We start from the raw sequence: 20,136 nt of genomic DNA on the forward strand, positions 1-20,136 counted from the left end.
CATATATACATTATTATAATGAGCACTTTTGTCCATGTACAACACTCACTTTCAAACACTGAAATAGATTTGAAAAGTTCTAATATCATCATATAACTAGATAATGTCGGAGTATAAAAGAATCACGTAATGACTTATTGTAATGAAACAGTAGTAATATAATAACGTTAACAAGGGTAAAATTGTAAGACTTTCCCTTATAGTTAAAAAGGAAAAATATACCCTTTAAAGGTGCAGAACCGCTAATTGACGTTATAAATGCAACATTTACAATGCTCTTATGCTATATATTTCTTTATAAAAGAAGAAGTTCTATGCTCAAATTAAAAATATTTACAAATAATTTCGAAATAAAAATTAAAAGCAGCCAATACCTCTTGTGCTCTGTAGTTCCAAAGAGGAATGTGACTATTTGCACAAGTGTGTAAATGAGATAGCCCACAATGACACCAGAGGCGACTATTTCGGCGTCAGGATTCTTCTCCTCGTTGAGGTTCCATGTGCCTCCCACCCCTAGGAACTCTCCATTGTACCCAGTGCGGTAGAGTACTAAGATTACGACGTTCAATACCTGGAATCAAAAATGGTCTGATATAGAAATTCATATTTTTTTCTTCTTATGTATTTTAATGCATCTGATTCAGAGTTCACTTGTTGTTAATTTTAATCGGAAATCCGGAAATTAGACTTTGTTTTATGATATGACAAATGATTCACTTTTACAAAATTCGTTTCTAAACAACCATTTGTTACAAGAATTCTTATCAGATGATTTCATTAGAATGATATGTTCTGTGTGGGCTCTATGTAACATGTTATACGGATTATTTCAGCTTATCGTGAGCTATTTGTACGTCGTTACAAATCATGATAAGGATGTCGAGTAGGTACTACAACTAAAAAGGAACTAATATCATTCCTAATTATTATATTTTAATTGCCTATTGTCCATTGCCCTCTGTGTCTATCTAAGGATGTTTACGATGTACTATTATGTCTCTTTGAATACAGAATGCCTTACGAGCTACGAATATTCTTCAATTATATGCTATATAATCAATTTGCGTAGTTGTCTTGGAAAATATATTTTTTGTTACAACGTAGTAATTTTGTTGTACATTACCACAACATTACGACGTTACATTTTTTTTTCATTCATATTCTTTCAATAATAATCATTCAATATAATTTTTATCTATGTTCACCTAACTAAAAAAATCTATTTAAACTTGTACCGTAATTGAATAAAAAGTGTTTTCATCATTACAGCCTATACAGTCCACTGCTGGACATAGGCCTCCACAAGTTTACGCCAAAAATAACGTGACCTCATGAGTTCACGTTAAAAGTGTTTTACTTTCTGAAAACTAAGATATTATCTTTAAATTCTTTCATAATATTTGTAATGGATGCGGTGATAATTGTTCATCTGTGACTTATAAGCTCGTTAGTAATACCGTGACCTACGACATGTGGCGTTCAGTCCAATCAGTCAGTAGCGGAAATATTTGAATAATGCCATCGAGCTATCCGTCTTCCTCTGTCTGTGACACGTGCCAAACGAAGGGTGAAATCGAATATCGTTTGATCAAATCATTTTATCGTTTTTAAACATTTTTCATTGTTTATATTTTGTTACATGAATTTTATGCGTGAATCTCTATATTTGTATGTTAGAATTCAAATACCATAATTACAAATGACGCATTTAATCTATTCTTATTAGCAAATAAATAATCAAATGAATTTTAGGTATTTTCTGTTTGTAAAAAAAAACCACTAATTTTTTTTTTTTAGATTGACATAAAATCTAGTAAACGTAAAGCCTTTTGAACGTCATGCGAAGTTTATGTTGCCAAATAATAAAGTATACAGTAGCTATTTTACACACACCATATACATATAAACATACGTATGTTTACGTACCATATACATACGTACCTTGATTTTCTCAAGTATAATTATAGGAATATAACTTAATTTTTTAATTTATTTTGTAATATTTAAAAAAAAAATTAAATTACATTACAGACTTTTGCACTAGTAATAGTACGCAAACTCGCGCTCGTAATATCGACAAACGGCTGCAAAGGACAAATTAGTTAATTAATAAAATTACTCATGCAGGTCAAGAGTCAACACTTCCATTCATGTAAGGAAAAGAATACCACAGAGTATTGAGAATTTGTCTGTACCGTATTGATGTACCCGTTCTTATAAGTTATTTATAATATTCATAACTCGTATGTGATTTGAATTATTATTTAAGAGATAGTGGTAATTGGGTAAAAGTACCTGAGTTTTCTATAAAGCCAAAAATTATTATTATGTTATTTGTTTCATCAACATGTAATTAATTTATTTTCTTTGCGAAACTTAAAAAGAAATTAATTGTAAAAAATTTTGAACAAGATAATAAGAAAACATCGGCATTTTCTTAATTTTCGCTTATTATGATTTAACTTTATTATATTTTTAGTTACCTATATGTAGTTTTGAAAAATAGGACTAGGACGTTGAATTCGTTTTATTAACATTGATCAAATTAAAATTCGAACAACTATGAATAAATGTAAAAAAAAAACATAAATCGAAATCTTTAAGATTACTTTTTATTGTTATTATTATTATTTTAAATAGGCATTGATTTATTGAAAGTTTTGACGAATTATCAATACTGAAGCCGATTTTAGTATCTCCCATTCAACCACCACCCTCTTATTTGTTCAATATTTAAAAAAATCGCTTCATAGTTACTTCTGGAACTTTACATATCTGTTCCTAAAGAGATACGACAAATTTTATCGTTCCTCACTTCCCAATTCCCATCCTATCACATACTATAATCTTGTAAGAAGGATTTCAATTATTTTACTACTCTTTATTATTAAAAAACTACGAAAAGATTAAACCTTGAGAAAGTGAAAACTTAGTTAATTTATTATGAAGGAACAAATTAAACTATTAATTGTTTTTAAATCGATTATCCGATCGTAAATTTAAAACAATATAATTTATTAGATATTGAAAAATCTTCAAATAATTAAAATAAAATGATGTATACGTCCCACATCCATTAAAACAGTTATTGCCGTTATTAATGTAATTGCTATAATTATATCCGAAATTAATATAATAGCCATTATTTCATTAATCTGCTAAAGGAAATAGTACCAATATCCAGGTTATAACAATAAATTTTCATTCTAAAGTCAGAGCTTGAAACGTAATCGTAAAGGATTACTATTAGTAGTACGAGCGTTAATTTATAATTTTAAACTTTCATAAAATCTGTTAATTTTTTGACAGAGTCAATTATCTTCTTAAAATATATTATGTTGTAGAATTAATATCCCAAGTTCCTAAAAATTCCTACGCCATGTGACGTAAATGTTCCTGTTCTCAATGTTTGACTTCATTTTGATTCTTAACTCATGTAACATTAGGATGACACAATAGTTATTATTTAAAGTAGTAATACTGAGTCAAAACATAGGATCAGAAATTTATTTAATCCTTTTCAAATCAGATATAATATCTCTTCCTAATACCGACGTCACCTCTCTTTAAAAGAAGCCATTAGGCCTTATTTGTTCTTATTTATTGTTGTTTTGTAACAGGATGGTGCAGTGGTGACCGAGATATACTCGTAAACGAGAAATATTTGTGTAGGTCATAGGTTGTCGTAATGATCGGTGCAGTCTGGGCGCAGTCAGGTATATATGTTTGTGTGCTGAAAATAGAAACATGCTGTACCGAAAACTGTTACCTATTTGTCAACGTTTTATCAATATAATCATACGCAACTATTTATGTATATTTATTATTCATTCATGCTAAATGAATTTATGGATGTGTCTGTTCTATACATATTCTGTGAGACAGCTGATGGTATAGCAGTGATCACAATAACAAGTTTTAATTGTCGTCATCAGGAAGTCGGGATCAAAGAATAACGAACATTGATTGCTTCCTCTTGAAATCAAAATGAGTGATAATCAATCTGATAGCAAAATTTGCTTTTTTATTCGGATGAAATCGATAACTGAAACAATTAATTTGTCGGATGTACTATTTACATGCCTGAGTTTCTCATGCATTTATAAATTAAACAGAAAATAACTAAATCAGGTCCATAAGCATCGCTTATGTACATTATTTTTTCATTATACTATTATTTGATAAATTGAGTTGTATAAATATATAAATGTTATTTTAATGTAAAGATGTGCTGCGATTATTTTGCCATTTAATCGAATATGTATTTTTTAGTTATTACCAGAAATACTTATCCTTCTCATTGTTGCTTTTAATGTGTTGTTAATACTGCTTAGTATAGTAATATAATAATCCAAATCAACAAAACATTCACAAAACATCTTCACTATCAAATATATTTCAACACGATACAGATAAGCGAAATTCTTGTGATCTGATAAGCAGACGCAAACACTATAACGGAAATTACATTTATTAGTAGCAAGTGCTGCAATTATTCATCGAACGAGATTACTCATACACCGTTGATATGAATTGCGAAACAACCACAGATTCGTTGACCGCATACATGTACAACCGTACTGAAGTAAGTACACCATAAAAGATAAATGAAAATGGCCGAGACTAATTTTAATATCACTAACCACTGCTTCACTGCCAAAAATATTAAGACGGATTTATACTGTAATATTAAGCAACTTTATAAGTAGATACGACCTTTTCGTACAAACATAACTCGTGTTTTTTTTGTTTTCTTTTTTGTCTTATTTATACAGCAACTAATTCCAATGTGAAGAAAATATAAGTAGAATAGAGCTTCCATTAAATAACTATGAATGATAAGACTTTTAATTACTTCGTCTGTATGTTTTGCTGTAACTTGTGCAACCCTTTTTGTTATCAGATAAGAGAACTTGTTTGACTATTTAGTAACGCAAACAGGCACATAACATCACTTAAAAGATAATTGAAAAAAGTTATTTTTTTGTAGATTTTGAACGTTTTCTAGACATATCACATTAAATTATTTGCAGGACTGTTTAACGGATTGTATATTATTACGACGTACGTTTTTTAACGATGTTTACAGAAACTTATTAGCAATCAAAGCATGTTACTTAAACCACTGTTACGTGAAGTCATTCGCGTTCTTTGGTTTTTGTAAGGCGTTGAATGTTTGATAGTCGCTAATTTAACAAGGTGTGGCGCTATCAAGCTGATAGGAAATTAGGCCGCAGAGCCCGCGACCTTTAATATACGAAACGATGGGTACTTACAATTCATGAAACTCTCACACAATGGCATTTATTGACTTTATTTATATTGACTAAAGTCTCAGAAATGTATTCAGAGACGACATTTTAAAATAGCTTGGGTATATAAACAATAACATTATTTGTTACTTTATAATAATAACAATTTGAAGTAATTTTTAATTTAAAAATGTTTCCGCCTCTTAAGCAACAGTATCAAATCAGTACCATAATCTTATGGTACCTGATTGGTAAAGCTTTGAAGATATTATAATATTGAACCTTTCTTAAAGTTATTTAGTCTTCAATAAAATGAGTAACGCACAACTATTAGTTTTCTAAAGTAACAGATAGATATGTTTAAAGTTATATATATATTCATAAATAAATTTGTGTATAGGTAATTTATTTTATATGTTTTACTGTAGATCCAATCCAGATGTTTAGACTTTTAGGAAAAACTTAATTCAATGAAGTATTTTGATAATCGGAATGAGAATGTAAAACTCTATATATAAAAATCATAGCTATGTATATTTATGAGCAAAATGTGCATAACATTTTTTTTAAATATTCAATAATAAAGAAACTGCTTCCATACACAGCAATAAAACAGATTTTTTAAAATGACAGCTCCTGTGAATACACTTATAATCACTTTAGTCGCCTTTCGTCTAATAATCTAAAAACATCTTACAATTGAATCTTACATTTAAAATAATATGTTTTATTTGACGATGTCAAAACTCTTTGAAATATGATCAGCAAATCCCTTTATTATTTAACTATTAGTAGATAAAATATATGTACAGTTGCATTGTTAAACATCAACGAGATTACTTTACTTTGAGCCCTTGGTGTTACAGACAGAGGATTGATTATTTGATTTCACCATCAGTGGAATTAATAAAAGGATTGTTTGGATGTCTGTGTCATTTTTGTACAAATATAGGAATAATTTTGTGCTATATTAAATGACAATAGGGACCAATATAAATTTAAAGATAAAAATCGATTATTTATAATCATAATGAAATATAGTGTTAAAAAAGGTATTATAAAATGATAAATTATAAAAGTTATATATTGACATAAAAGTTTTATTATCTGTCCACACCACATCTACGAGTATGTTATATGTACAATTTTGTACACTTGTGTATGCTTTGATGAATCAAGGTGTGATTCGATAGCATTTTTTATGGTGCTCATTTTACAAACTATATACCTAATTGCTTAAATTGGTTCGTTTGTAAAAAATTACATACATTGTTCGAAGTCAAATAGTTTTTCATTAGTATTTTATATTTACTGCATTTAGTAATGAATTGATTTTTATCTATAACAATGCTTAAAGATATATATTTTTACTTACTACTTTGAATGTTTTCACCACAATTGTGGCTATCGTCTGCACAGACACCATTATCACAAGAAACACTTAATCGCTTTAAAAAATCACTTTCAATTTAGTAGCGTTGTTTAAACCACCTTCCTTTTGTTTTCGGACCGATTTCGCTAACATGCACCTCGTCACTGGTTGATTTCGTTTATCAGCACCTAACGCTTATCAGTTTGGTGTAATCTTATCTTTTCTAGTGAATTAGTAGGACAGGTTGCCCGTGGTGTATTATTTTAAAAATACTGTACAGAATATACAATATTGAGTTCATGATAAGCGGGATTACTTTATTTACACTGTACTTTATTTCAACGAAATGTCCTACTTCTTTAAAATTACCGTATATTTAAGCATTATGTGAGTAATACCGAATATAGCTAGTATGGTAACATTAAACACAACATCTGTGCATGCTTTACTTTAACCAATTTCATTCAACTATTTCTAGACCAATGTTAATAGTTTATATTTTTAATTTGCAGGAGCTAGGACTTGACATCTCAAATGAACAGATCGCCGAACTCGAGTCCGCCCCACATGATATCGACTTCGCTTCCGCCGCAGAACACGAAAAAAAAGTTCGCCATGACGTTATGGCTCATGTCCATACACTGGCCGAACGCTGTCCACTCGCAGCGCCGATCATTCACCTTGGAGCCACATCTTGCTACGTTGGTGATAACACAGATTTGATCGTGCTTAAGCACGGTTTGGAATTACTACTGCCAAGGCTCGCTGCTGTTATCAGCCGTCTATCTAAGTTCGCTGATGAATACAAGTAGGTTTTTATGATAATTTAGTTTTAAATGTTCTTTATTATGAATATTATCTATTTGCATTTAGCTTGAAAAAAAGAATTAAAATTCAAGATTACATAAAATTAATGATGAAGTGATGATGAAAATACCAAAATAATATTGATGAAAACAATGAAAACCCTTGTATTTATCCTACTTTTAACGTTTTTGTACAAATTCATAAATATGTATACATCTGTAATTTCAGATCTGTACCCATTTTGGGTTTCACACACTTGCAACCAGCTCAGTTGACAACTGTTGGAAAGCGAGCGTCTTTATGGCTTAGCGATTTATTAATGGACGAACGCGCCTTATCGCGAGCGAGAGACGATCTTCGTTTCCGGGGAGTAAAGGGAACCACTGGAACTCAAGCTTCTTTTTTACAACTATTCAAAGGCGACGGAGAAAAAGTTAAGGCATTAGATAAGAGAGTTGCTGAACTAGCAGGATTTGATAAGCGGTATATTGTAACAGGCCAAACTTATTCAAGAAAAGTAGATTTAGAAGTTATATCAGCACTTTCTGGATTGGGAGCGACAGTACATAAGATGTGCTCGGATATACGCATTCTGGCCTCACGTAAAGAATTGGAAGAACCTTTTGAGACTTCTCAAATAGGCTCGAGTGCTATGCCATACAAAAGAAACCCTATGAGATCTGAACGTTGCTGCGCTTTAGCACGTCATTTGATAACTCTTCATGCTAATGCTGCTAATACTCATGCTGTACAGTGGTTGGAACGCACCTTAGATGATTCCGCAAATCGGCGCATCACTCTGGCGGAAGCGTTTTTAACCGCCGATGCAACTTTACTTACACTTCTTAACATCTGTCAAGGACTTGTTGTATACCCTAAAGTTTTAGCTCGGCATATCGCACAAGAGCTTCCGTTTATGGCTACTGAAAACATCATAATGGCAATGGTTCAAGCTGGAGGTGATCGTCAGGTTTGTCATGAAAAAATTAGAGTACTTTCTCACGAAGCTGGAGCAGTGGTGAAACAAGAAGGGAAAGATAATGACCTCATTGAACGTGTCAAAAAAGATGAATATTTTGCTCCTATTTTACCGAAATTGGAAAATATTTTGGATGCATCTACATTTATAGGTAGAGCTCCTGAACAAGTTACAGAATTCATTGAAGAAGAAGTAAAACCAGTTTTGAATAAATATAAGGATTCTTTGGTTGCAGTTGAAAAACCGGTATCATTAAATATTTAGATTATTTTATACATTTAAGGAAAAATGATTTTAAATTATTACAATTGTTAAATGTTATAAAATGAAATACCAGACATACATGAATAAATGATATATTTACATTACAGCGTTTACAAACATATAAAAATGACTCCACAACTCACAATACGTAATAATATACTAAATGAACTAGACAAAGGTAACTTATTTCAATCAATGCCAAGATAATGCTTTGCAATCACAAGCTTGAAAAGACCATGAATAATAAATAACTATAAATTAACATTAAAATAATCAAACAAATAAATAAGCCTAGATGTTATAAAGAGAGATTAAACTTATTAGATAGCTCAAATACAAAATTTCAAAATTGTAGGATATTTATGATCACATCTTATATTACAATTTTGATGGCACGTTGAGATTCAAAACCGTTCATTTACAATTTGTTTTAGAGAGCATTTGTAAGCAGCGTGTCGCCTTGGCAAGCGGGTCCCTGGCTAGGCCAGTTGCAAGCACCTAAGTTAGGGTCAAAACTAAGCTGAACTGGGCAGTTAAATACATGAAGAGTAAACCTTTGTTTTGTGCAGTCCCATCTACAAGCATAGAATTTATTACATTGTTTCGGATGCCGGAACAATCCCGCCCTCTTACAATCTATTGAACCCTGTAAAGTCTCATCTCGGTTTCTCCAACCTCCAGGACCATAACGATCAAATGATTGGGAATCAGTCTCAGAGACTGTCGAATCAGATTCTTGTGCGTTGCCAGAAGCAGATTCTTCGTTCAATATAATAGTTTTATATGTAGGTGCCGCAGTAACTTCCTTAACACGTGGTTTTATTCTTACGACCCTTTCTGTTGTTGAAATTATAGGTGTACTGGAAACAAATCTTTCGGTATATTCCTTCTGAACAGGAGCAATAGCGATATTGTCATTACTAGAATCCTGATAGTCTTGGTAGAAAGAATCATCGGGTACAATAATCGGATTGAAAGTAGAAGTAACTATTGGTGTAGCTGTAGCGACAGGGCGTGTAGAAATTCTAGCTGATTTTTGTGCCCAAGCGTTGTCATTAAAATCTTCGCTTCCTGTGTTTTCGTATCTTGTGCTATAATCAATATCTTGTTCTTGATTAATAGGTCTCTTACCTCTAAGAATTAAGATAGGCGATTGACAACTGCAAACGGCGCCTAATTTTCTGACGAGAAGAGGGTTAAAATCATTTATTTTTGTAACTACTGCCACTTTAGGCTTTGTTTTCCTTCTGACTTCTTGTGTAACCTCAATTAATTCTTGTTCAACTGGCACTGTAGAGTATGAAGATCCTTCATTAGATATTACAACGGAGTCTGAAACACCATTAGAAGAGGAAGAAACTAAACCGGCATCAGTTCCAACAGTACCAAAACCAAGTAGCTGAGATTTTGCTGTTTCAACTACGATGTTTTGTTTCCTTATGGGTGTTGAAACTGTTGATACGTAGATCGGAGAATTTTCGATTTTTTGCTCTTGGTATGGATTATATCGGATTTTTGGTTTGGCTGTACTCTTGTATGATGACTCAATAGATTCAACATTTTCTTGTAGGACTTGCTCTACTGGTGGCAAGTACTCTGGTGCATGATATGCCGTTGTTGATTCTACGTACGATTGAGTAGTTGACTTAACAGCTGGTCTTACATATTTTGGCCTGGTTCTTCTAGTAGCTGATGTAACTTCTATAATCTCAGGAGCATATGTCGATGTTACACGTTTAGGCGATAAATAATAACTATCAGATATAATAGGTACAGCTGTAGTAAAACTTGTAGAAACTAATCCTGCATCTGGTCCTACAGTTCCAAAACCTAATAAATTTGACTTAGACGCCTCTACAACTACATTCTGTTTTCTCAAAACAGGTGCAACAGTTGAAGAAACAGCTATCGGCGTAACATTTGGTACACTGTAGTCTTGATAAGTACTTAACTTAGCATCAGATCTGACCGTTTCGTCTTCTTTATTAAAACCGAAGCTTTCAAAACTAACCGTTTTTGCACTAGATCCCTTATGCGGAGGCAAATATTCTAAAGTTTTAGTTTCTGGCGTTGTATTTTCAAGAGGTGGTAAATATTCAGGGGCCGTAAATTTAGTTTTCGGGCGAGTAGGGGGTAAATATGTAGTAGTTGAATATGTTCTTGGTCTGTAGGTAGTTGTTACCACGGGTGTTTTTATAGACACGATAGGTGGCAAATATTCTTCAGCTTTGTAACCAACTTGTATTTCTGGTGATTGATAACCGGCTTGGTACTGTGTAGTTTTTGTATCAGGGAATGACGAAAAATGAACTGATTCTACTATTTGCGATGTATCAGAAATTGATTGTTGAGAGTAATCTACGGGCTTATAATCAAATTGGTCTTGAGTATGTACTACTGAACTTTGTTGGTAAGTAGTAGGTGTAGATGGTGTTGAAACGGTGACTGTTTGTTCATATTCCTGTTTAGGTGGTATATACTCTGGTGCTTTGTATGTTTTAATTTTTTTAGGAGCTTCGTATTCTGCGTAATGATCTTCATACACTAAATTGGCTGGTGTTGAGGAAACAAATACGACATCTTTTCCAGATTCGTAATGTGTATTCCCAGTGCCATGTGATAGATGGAATGTTTGATGAGATACAGCGCTTGCATCAGAATATTTGGCAGTGTTCAAAGCCTCTACATTGCTTTGTATTTCGGGTTGACTGTATGAATATCCTTCTTTATTAGTATATGTCAGTTGTGCCGAAGTTTCGTATTGAGTTGGTTGAGAAACAAAACTGACAGTTCCAGTGGGCTCAGCGTATGTTATCGGTGTAACTTTCTGGGTATACTGTAAGAATGGATTTTTGTCAACAGTCACAGCCGATTGTTCGTAACTAAAATCAACTATCGAAAGTGGCGTCGTTGATGGTATTCTTTGTCTTTCAAGTTTGTGAATAGTTTGTTGTCTGTATGATGTAGGTTTATATGTTGACGTAACAACGGGTGTAGGTGTCGATGATATAACCTTGGCATTTTCGTAACTAATCGAGAGAGCTGGCTGAGTGTAATCATATCCCGAAAATGATGAACCTTCATTGGCGTTTACTTTACTTGCTGCTACTTTATGTAACGTTTGTTGACTGTAAGACTGAGGCTGAGATGTAGACAGAGTAGATTGAACAACAGGCTGCGATGACCGCGTGTAGTAACTAGATTCTTCATAGTTATTTCCGGAGTTATATTGATATCCTGTGGAGCCAACGCCTGTTTGTTGGCTATATGATTGAGGAATGTAAGTTGAACTAATATAAGTCGTAGGCGTTGCCTTTATCGTATATTTAAGTAATGGATTTTCATTGATAGTTACTGCAGTTGAAACCGTTGGACGAACAGTTGTCGACACGGGTACATACTGTTTGTTTCCAAATCTTTGTATAGTTTGAGAGCTGTATCCTTGTAGTGTAGGAGCTGGTGTTGAATATTGAATCACAGTTTTTGGCGTTTCTTTAAACTCTATGTTCGGTTGTTTATATTCATAACCTTGCTCGTACTGGTCTTGCGAGTAGATATTAACTTTGCTTGTGTCAACAGTATGCAAAGTTTGTTGAGTGAATGCTTGTTGTTGATATGTTGAAACAGCTGGTTGAGGTGTTGTATATTTTATAATAGTTTGTGGAACTTCGTAATTAATGTTTGCTCCGTTTTGTTCAATAATGTCAATCGATGGATTATAGCTAGTACTATCTACGCTATGAACAGTTTGTTGATTAAATGATTGTGCTGTGGGTTGAGCATAAGTAGAAACTGACGGTCCCGTAGTGTAAGTTGGTTTTGGTGTTGAGTAATCGAAACCTACAGATTCCACTTTGTGTATAGTCTGTTGACTATGTCCAAATCCTTGTGGTTTATACGAAATAACAGTAGCTGATGGTATCGCTGTACTATATGTTACAATATTTTCGTTATCAGCAGGTTTAGTGTACACGTATCCATCGGAATTGGTTTGTCTTGTCGAATCAGCATTATATGTTGACGTATAATCTTTGCTTTCATACTGATAATTTAATCCTTGATTGTAATCTGTTACTTTTACTTGAGGAGCTTGGTTGATTGGGACAACAGTTGGTCGAACCAAGGTAACGGCAGGTTGAGTGTAACCAAAAACTTGTTTAATACTAGTTTTTGGTACTTCGGGTACGTATGTTGTTTTATAAGTAACGGGTAAAGGTGTCGCTGTCGTTGGAACTCCAGAGGAAGTGGGTGTTGTTGCAAAGCTATAACCGTCAAAATTTTGACTGTTAGTACCAACGTGACTTACAGAAACTGCAGGTTCAGCTGTGTAACCTTGATGAATTACTTCATAGTTGTTAGATAGACCGCCATAATTAGCTTGATTAGCGAAATCCACATCAACTAATGATGTTTTTCCAACGAGTTCAACATTTACTGCTCCCGCAGTTAAAGTGTGCGTGGCTCCATTATATTCTTCATTGTCAGAAATGTATTTTCCATCACCACCAATGCTGTAACTGCCATGATAAGTAGTAGTGGTTCCACCGCTGGCGCCAATCGACCCGCTTTGATAGGAATCGAGTTTGCCTTCACTACTATAGAAATTTTGAGATACTGCGGGACCCTCATTGAATTCTATAGCAGGTTTTGGATATAAGTAGCCGCCTGATGACGAATAGCTACCGTCTTGATTATTGGAACTAGTTTCATAAGATCCTGTATACCCTCCACCATTAGCATTAGTTCCTGTATACTCTCCACCAGTATCATTTGTTTGTTTATATTTGAAATCAATGTGTTCATAAGGTACTGGAGGTACATCTATATGTATGTAAGGCTTAGCGCGATCACCTGCAGGGTTGTGAACGTATGCACCAGATTTATCTTTACGATAATATCCTCCGTTATATTTTCCACTGTTGTAACTTGGCGATGCCCCAGGATAAGCATCGTTTCCTCTATATTTTCCTGAGTCAAAACGTGAAGATGATTTGTATACGCCTGCGTTCAATTTCTGTGCAGCGTTGTATATTCCAGAGTAGCTACCTTTGTTACTAGGTAGTCTATATTCATCAAGAATTAAAGATCCACTAGTATATTTATTATCATTATTATAATTTGCAGCTTGGCCTAAACCCTTGTTGTCTGCAGGAACAATATTATAAGAAAGCCCACTTGGCTCTCCTTGTCCTCCTAAAGCTAGTTCAAAGGAACCGTCGTCTATTTGATAAGTCCCTGGTCCAGCAAATCCCTGGCTAGAGATTTCTTGAGATGCAATGTAATTCGTATCGAGAATGTCATCTTTAGTTAAGAATCCGTTTTGAATTCCTACAAGATTATCGAAAGACGCTCCAGAAACTAAGCTCTGGTGAGCAGCTATGTTGACTGAGTCGGCTGTTTTTCCTTGGAATCCAGTAGCACCTGTACATAAATAATATAATTTGTATATAAACATTTATTTACCAAGTTAACAAAGATCCCTTAAACATAATCAAGTCATATCTGTAAATAAATATCACAATGGTGTTTGCAAAAATTTCAACTAACCAGACAGAGCAGCACCAGAAAAACCAAACGCTTCAGCCTCGTATCTCGCGATGTTTCCGCAGCCAGGTACCAACCATGGCCAGTCACACTTCAGACGAGCAGCGTCGAAACCGAGACCGAAGGGACAACGGAACTCGTAAGCTTCAAGTGGTGCCTTTCCGTGATCAAGACAAGCGAAGAACCAGCGACAGTTCTCTGGATCCGCGTAGTATCCTAAAAAAAAATAATTTAAAAAAGTTGCATAATTATTTTAAATCATTCAAGCTAGAAATGTGTACAATCGTAATATTATTAGAAATCTTTAAATTAAAAAAATAAGTAATTGATAAATTATGAAATGTATTTTATAATTTTTAACTATGATGGCTTATTAATGCAGAAAAGACAGGGTTACCTTCATGGTCAGGGCATTGGAAGCGAGAACGTGGGACAGGAGCGATTTCTGACGAGCCGGGACAGGCTTGCGAGTGCGGCAAACTTCCTGGCCACACGCACACCTCATAACGAGAATCGAACGCAAGACCCGCAGGACAGTCGAACTCGAAAACCTGAATTCAAAATTTTTATTTAATCCTACGTTCTATAAATACCTTATAAATACCTTCATTACATTTTACATTATTATAAATAAATACCTTCTAATTATAATTACATTTCATGTTTTTTTAATAGAACGTCAGAATAAGAAATAAAATTCATTTAAATGCACCTCGAAATGTAACGTTTAAAAAATAAGCAATTAACCTATTTCATCAAAAGCCAACCGAAATCTTACCGATAATCTGAATAAAAAATATTTTTTACACTGTTCTAACTTATTGATTTATATTGTTAGGACCTTGTACAATATTTTGTAAAGAATTTCTAGTCAAACTCACGGTGAACTCTGGAGACAGCTGGTCGAACTTCACACAACGGTAGAATCTAGCGCAAGAGCGAGGATGAACAAAGTACCCTTGACGTGTGCATGAAAATTCCGTTCTCGTGTCCTGGAATATTATAAAAAGTGTGTTATATTAAGTCGTTCTGAGCTATAAATAACAGTTGTTAAATCAAACGATTCTCCATAGAATGTCGTTGAGTTAAGAAAAACTAACACACACACATTCATTTAATATTATTTAATAATAATAAAAAGTAAATTAATAATGACCTCTCGGATCGAATGTATAACTCCATCGGAGTCGACAACTTGCGTTATGCGGTACGGAGAGACTTGCAGAGCGTCCAACGCACGGAACTGCCCCGGTGCTGATAGAATCTCATTCTCCAGAGATCTTCATATTAACCAAACAGAATTTTAAAGTATGCTACATGCTTGTAAATTTATAAATGATTATTTAGATCTGCTATAAATAAAATAAGCATTTTATCACTCATATAATTTTATCATACACTTAAAGGAGCACCAATTTTAAAGCAAAAGAAGCAACAAAAATAAAACAGTCGAAACTTATCGACGAAAAAAAAATTACATGAAATTAAGTTCTATAATCACCTTAATACAGCAGCTCTAGGAGCTCTACTTTGCTGGTTCAGTACTTTTGTCAATGCAGCTCTCAGAGTGGGACCACAGGGAGTTTCAGTGTCTCGGTCTGCCTTGAAGAGCGCCAAACCCGCTAACCCTCTTACACGTGCATATTTTCCTTTAACGTCAACCGAAGATGCGTCTTCAAACGAAATCCAGGTTTTGTCCCTTAAAAGTAGAGAAAAAATTTATAAACTGCTAAAAGCTGTCTACATATTATATTGCTAACCCGAAAATGTATAAGATATTTGGTATAAAGGTAATAAAATATGTAATTTAAAACATAGACCACTTTATTTCAAAATTTCATCTTTTCGAAATCACGATATAGTAATTTATATATACCTGCTACAAAAAAAGCTGATACATCTTTTAATTTTTTTTTTAAATGATACATTAAAAAAAACATGTATAAACGTACATTATCCCTGTATTCGTATTAATTGATGAGGTTATACTCTGGTAAAATTGCGTTGTAGGGTAATATGAAGAATTTTATGTAGTATGTTCAAATAGTTTTATGTTACATAGCACTATAAGTAATTTTAATAATTGGAATATTTATTACCTATATTTAGTTTAAAAGTAATTCACCTAAGTCTATAAAAACAGATTATAAATAAGCAAAATCAAACATTTTAATTAACACGAAGATATTAATTAAAATGCACGCTTAAACGGCCTAATGCGGCCTTGAACGTGAGGATTTATTAATGTTATAGGTTGCGGTGAAATAAATTGAGAAAAAATATCGATATAAAGTCAAAAAGTACTTTCAGATCTCGATTATATTTAAATGGATCCACACGACAACCACCACCTTTCGATTAAAAAAGGATCATCGAAATCGGTTCATCCTGTATAAAGTTATGTGGTAACATACATAATAAAATACAGTCGGATTGAGGACCTCCTCATTTTTTGGTAAGTCGGTTAAAAGTTTACTCCTGGTTTATTTTAAGCAAATTATCTTTAGTTCCAACCCAAACTACAGAAGAGCCTAAAAATTGATTACAATAATAAAGTGTATAAAAATTATCACTCACTTAAAAGCATAAGGCGCGGACAGATCCTGGTCTCTTTCTAACGTCCACCTTCCTTTGCGTAATTGTCTACAGAGCTCTGCTTGGTCAATTTCCTTAGGATCATCATCTTCAGTAGGGCTCCCAGGTGTACTAAGGGTCTCGTTGAGGAGTGTAAACTTTCTAGCGGTTGCTGGTAAACTTATTACGATTTTAGATGCAGGTACTCCCAAGCCAATTACAAGATCCACTACAGAATCCTGAAGATAAAAACAAAAAATTATTTAAAAATATATTTTTTTCATATTTCAAAAGAATATACAAATGTACAATAGCATACTTATTTATTAAGATAAATGAGAAACAATGTTAATTATAATTTTATTTACTTGGAAAGTTATCTAACACAATTAATTAAAAGCGCTTAATAAAGATGTCAAAATAATTAATGAGATTCTTAATATGATGTTTTACACATATTACAAATACTACATAAATATCTTCATTCCAAGAAGTTAATAACTATTAATGAATATCCTGTCTCCACCATAATTTGCCTATAAATTTATAACAAGTAATTATTGATCATTTACAGCCGGATTCTTGTAGTAATAGACGACGCAGTGACTCATTGAACGGTAAAATAATTTCATTTTAAACATTATATTATCCTTGTTATAGTCAAACTTGAAACGCCTACACAATTTGTCTAAGCAATCGTGACCATGTCTCCTCATCTTTTGCAAGATTTGCATAGAATTTACCATCTAGGCGAAGGCGGTTCTGTCTATTACCGAATGATTTATTTTACTCAGCCTTCTTTGTGACGAAATGACGACTAAGTTACAAGATTATCTAGATTAGATTAACACTAGAACCATATACTTTTTTTTTAATAAAAGATGCACCTGTCACTTGGCCTAGTTCTACAAAATGTATAAATATAATGGACTAAGTTAGAAGGAACGTAAATTATTTCTTATTGTGGAGGTAATAAAGGCGAAATTAGTACAGTCAAAAGTTGATACAAACTTGCAGGATTTTTCTCGGAGCACCAGTTTGCCTTCACACTAGTTTTATATGAGGCGCCTAGACACAAGAGCGCGAGTGAAATAGAAATAACAGATTGTAGTACAAACTTTGAAGAGTTGATATGACAGACAAAATAAATAAAATTTTAAATAATTTCCTAAAAAATAATTTAAATTAAGCATTTTGAATAAGTCTCGTAATTTTAAGAAATAAAAGCTTTTGTTACGAGATCAAGCATATAATATAGCAAAAACAATGTACCTACCCACTTTTAAAATTATTCCGAACAGTAGGACAAAATATATCTTTGACCACAATTTTGTTGTGTGTTTAAAAGGAAATGAAATATACCTACACTAAATTTACATCAGTGCAACTTACACTCGCGGATAAGGAAAATGTTTAATTAGAAATTCTTTCTGCGAAGTACTGCTTGCTACATAACCATGGTAATCGTATTTAAATGTTTAGAAATAATTTTTACACTATTATATTTCCTAAATACAAAATAGTTACCTCATTTATTTCTTCCTAATTACTTATGCATTATGATTAAATTACAGCGTTCAAATAAAAATTAGACAATCACTCACCGTGTTCATCATATCCCATAAACCACTTAATCGACTTGGATGATAAGTCATCTTCTTCACCAGACCCAAGGCATGAGTCTGAACCATCATTAAGTCAACTGATTTCATTAAAGCTCTGAGATCGTAATACTTCGCCAGAAGTTCAGGATGTGCTGGTAGAGAAAGAAATAATGGACCCCCGCCGGAAGAACTGATTGCTGCTCTGGCGGCTTCAACGGTCTCCAGAGCTTTTGATTTATTGAAAGTACGGTGTGCGTCGTGGACTTCCAGACCTTGGACATGTTTGGATTTGAGAAGGTCTTCAAGTTTCTGTAAAGGATAAAATAAGAATTAGCAATTATAAAACAAATTACTATTATTAAGGCCTAAGAAAGAAGATTTTTATACAATAATTTTAACATAAAAAAATTAAAAAAAAAAAACTTTTAGGAAGTTGTACACTATACGCTATTTGTTTTTTCCTTTGTTTTTAATTAAACGTACTTAATTATTGTGGTATTATGTTACCGTAACTCATTAAGGAGGTATCATGTTTTCTTGTTTGTTGTATACCTAATTAATGGCTTAGTCCTTGGCTTCAACGAATAGTTTGCTTATGGGCCTAATAAAACATGTCATTAACCCTGATACTTTTTTAAATTATTGATTTTACCTTGGTCATTGATTAACAAAATTTCTAACGCAATGTATTTGTATTATGAAACTAGCTGCCCGGACAGACTTCGTTCTGTCAATAGCTAATAGTAAAATAAGTGTAACATTTTCAGAGTGATGACCTTATTCTTTTATTATTTTTTTTTGTTTCAAAATCCTTCCGTGGACCCTAAGGAACATACAATAAAAATTAGCCGAATTTGTCGAGCCATTCTCGAGTTCTTATGCGCTTAGCAACATTCATTTTTATTTATATAGATTGTCACACGCTGTTTCGAAAAGGAAGGTTAATTAATAAAAAAATTGTTTGTTTCTTTGAAAAGATGAAATAAGTGATCATTTTTTACATATCTCACTTTTGCGTTTGTCGGTATCGCTAAGAATTCTTCTCCCAAATAAAATATGTGAAGCAAAGTATGTACATAGCTAAACTGTTTCTTAAAATTAAATTATAAACTGAATTGCAATAGAAAAAGTTACGCATTAAATTATTGCAATTTTAACAAACCAGTCACGGTGTTAGATTATATAAAATCTTATATGACAATGTGATTTAAGTTCTTAGTTTGTGTAACAAGGTCACAATCATTTTAAATCTTTATCTGCTAACTAGTTTTAGTGTGTCAATCTTGTGTACTTACAACATCTGTATTAGATTACTTCCATGTTACAATGTGTATTCAAATGACTGCTTTTTTATCTAATTATAATTAAAGTGTATTGTATTTATAATATATTTTTCTATAACTATGTTTTTTACCAAATTACCAGCGTTGACCAATATTTTATTACGACGATTACTCACCAGCGGCGGCTCTTTTGGATTCCAATTTTAACAGCAATAATTGCACAATTTTTGTTATATAAACATTTAAAAGTGATTTATAAGATGAACTGATATAGTCGTTCAAAAAGTAAGTTTTTCTAACCTTATTCAATAAATTAAATCAAAATATTTTTAATCACTACTTTTAAAGGCTTGTAGAGTGCGTTTTTTTATTTTGGTAGTTTTATATAGCTACTTGAAATAGAAAATTAACGTGGAAAAATGTTGTTGATAAAATTAAGCCCTATAATATTTTTAAA

The 20,136-nt window shown here is 32.8% G+C and overlaps 3 protein-coding genes across 3 annotated transcripts in view; 1 reads left to right on the forward strand and 2 right to left on the reverse strand.

Annotated features, from left to right (window-relative positions):
* Nucleotides 1-6,784, reverse strand: part of LOC123657511 — a 30,467-nt gene extending 23,683 nt beyond the window's left edge. Inside the window, 2 exon segments of the mRNA XM_045593052.1 lie at nucleotides 375-571; nucleotides 6,628-6,784. Of these exon segments, the coding sequence (XP_045449008.1) occupies nucleotides 375-571; nucleotides 6,628-6,678 (248 nt within the window). The 5' untranslated portion in view covers nucleotides 6,679-6,784.
* The window catches only part of LOC123657510 (adenylosuccinate lyase), a 33,849-nt gene extending 25,116 nt beyond the window's left edge, over nucleotides 1-8,733 (forward strand). The window contains exons 2-3 of the mRNA XM_045593051.1: nucleotides 7,137-7,432; nucleotides 7,660-8,733. Of these exons, the coding sequence (XP_045449007.1) occupies nucleotides 7,137-7,432; nucleotides 7,660-8,674 (1,311 nt within the window). The 3' untranslated portion in view covers nucleotides 8,675-8,733. The remainder of the gene's footprint in view (nucleotides 1-7,136; nucleotides 7,433-7,659) is intronic.
* A 17-nt stretch (nucleotides 8,734-8,750) lies between these two features.
* Nucleotides 8,751-20,136, reverse strand: part of LOC123657183 — a 47,527-nt gene continuing 36,141 nt past the window's right edge. Inside the window, exons 2-10 of the mRNA XM_045592762.1 lie at nucleotides 18,397-18,705; nucleotides 16,796-17,031; nucleotides 15,720-15,917; nucleotides 15,375-15,498; nucleotides 15,100-15,210; nucleotides 14,616-14,769; nucleotides 14,222-14,434; nucleotides 13,889-14,095; nucleotides 8,751-13,858 (exon numbers count right to left, since the gene is read on the reverse strand). Of these exons, the coding sequence (XP_045448718.1) occupies nucleotides 9,105-13,858; nucleotides 13,889-14,095; nucleotides 14,222-14,434; nucleotides 14,616-14,769; nucleotides 15,100-15,210; nucleotides 15,375-15,498; nucleotides 15,720-15,917; nucleotides 16,796-17,031; nucleotides 18,397-18,705 (6,306 nt within the window). The 3' untranslated portion in view covers nucleotides 8,751-9,104. The remainder of the gene's footprint in view (nucleotides 13,859-13,888; nucleotides 14,096-14,221; nucleotides 14,435-14,615; nucleotides 14,770-15,099; nucleotides 15,211-15,374; nucleotides 15,499-15,719; nucleotides 15,918-16,795; nucleotides 17,032-18,396; nucleotides 18,706-20,136) is intronic.

Source organism: Melitaea cinxia, chromosome 10 (assembly GCF_905220565.1).
Source record: "Melitaea cinxia chromosome 10, ilMelCinx1.1, whole genome shotgun sequence".
In the NCBI taxonomy this organism is placed as follows: Eukaryota; Metazoa; Arthropoda; class Insecta; order Lepidoptera; family Nymphalidae; genus Melitaea; species Melitaea cinxia.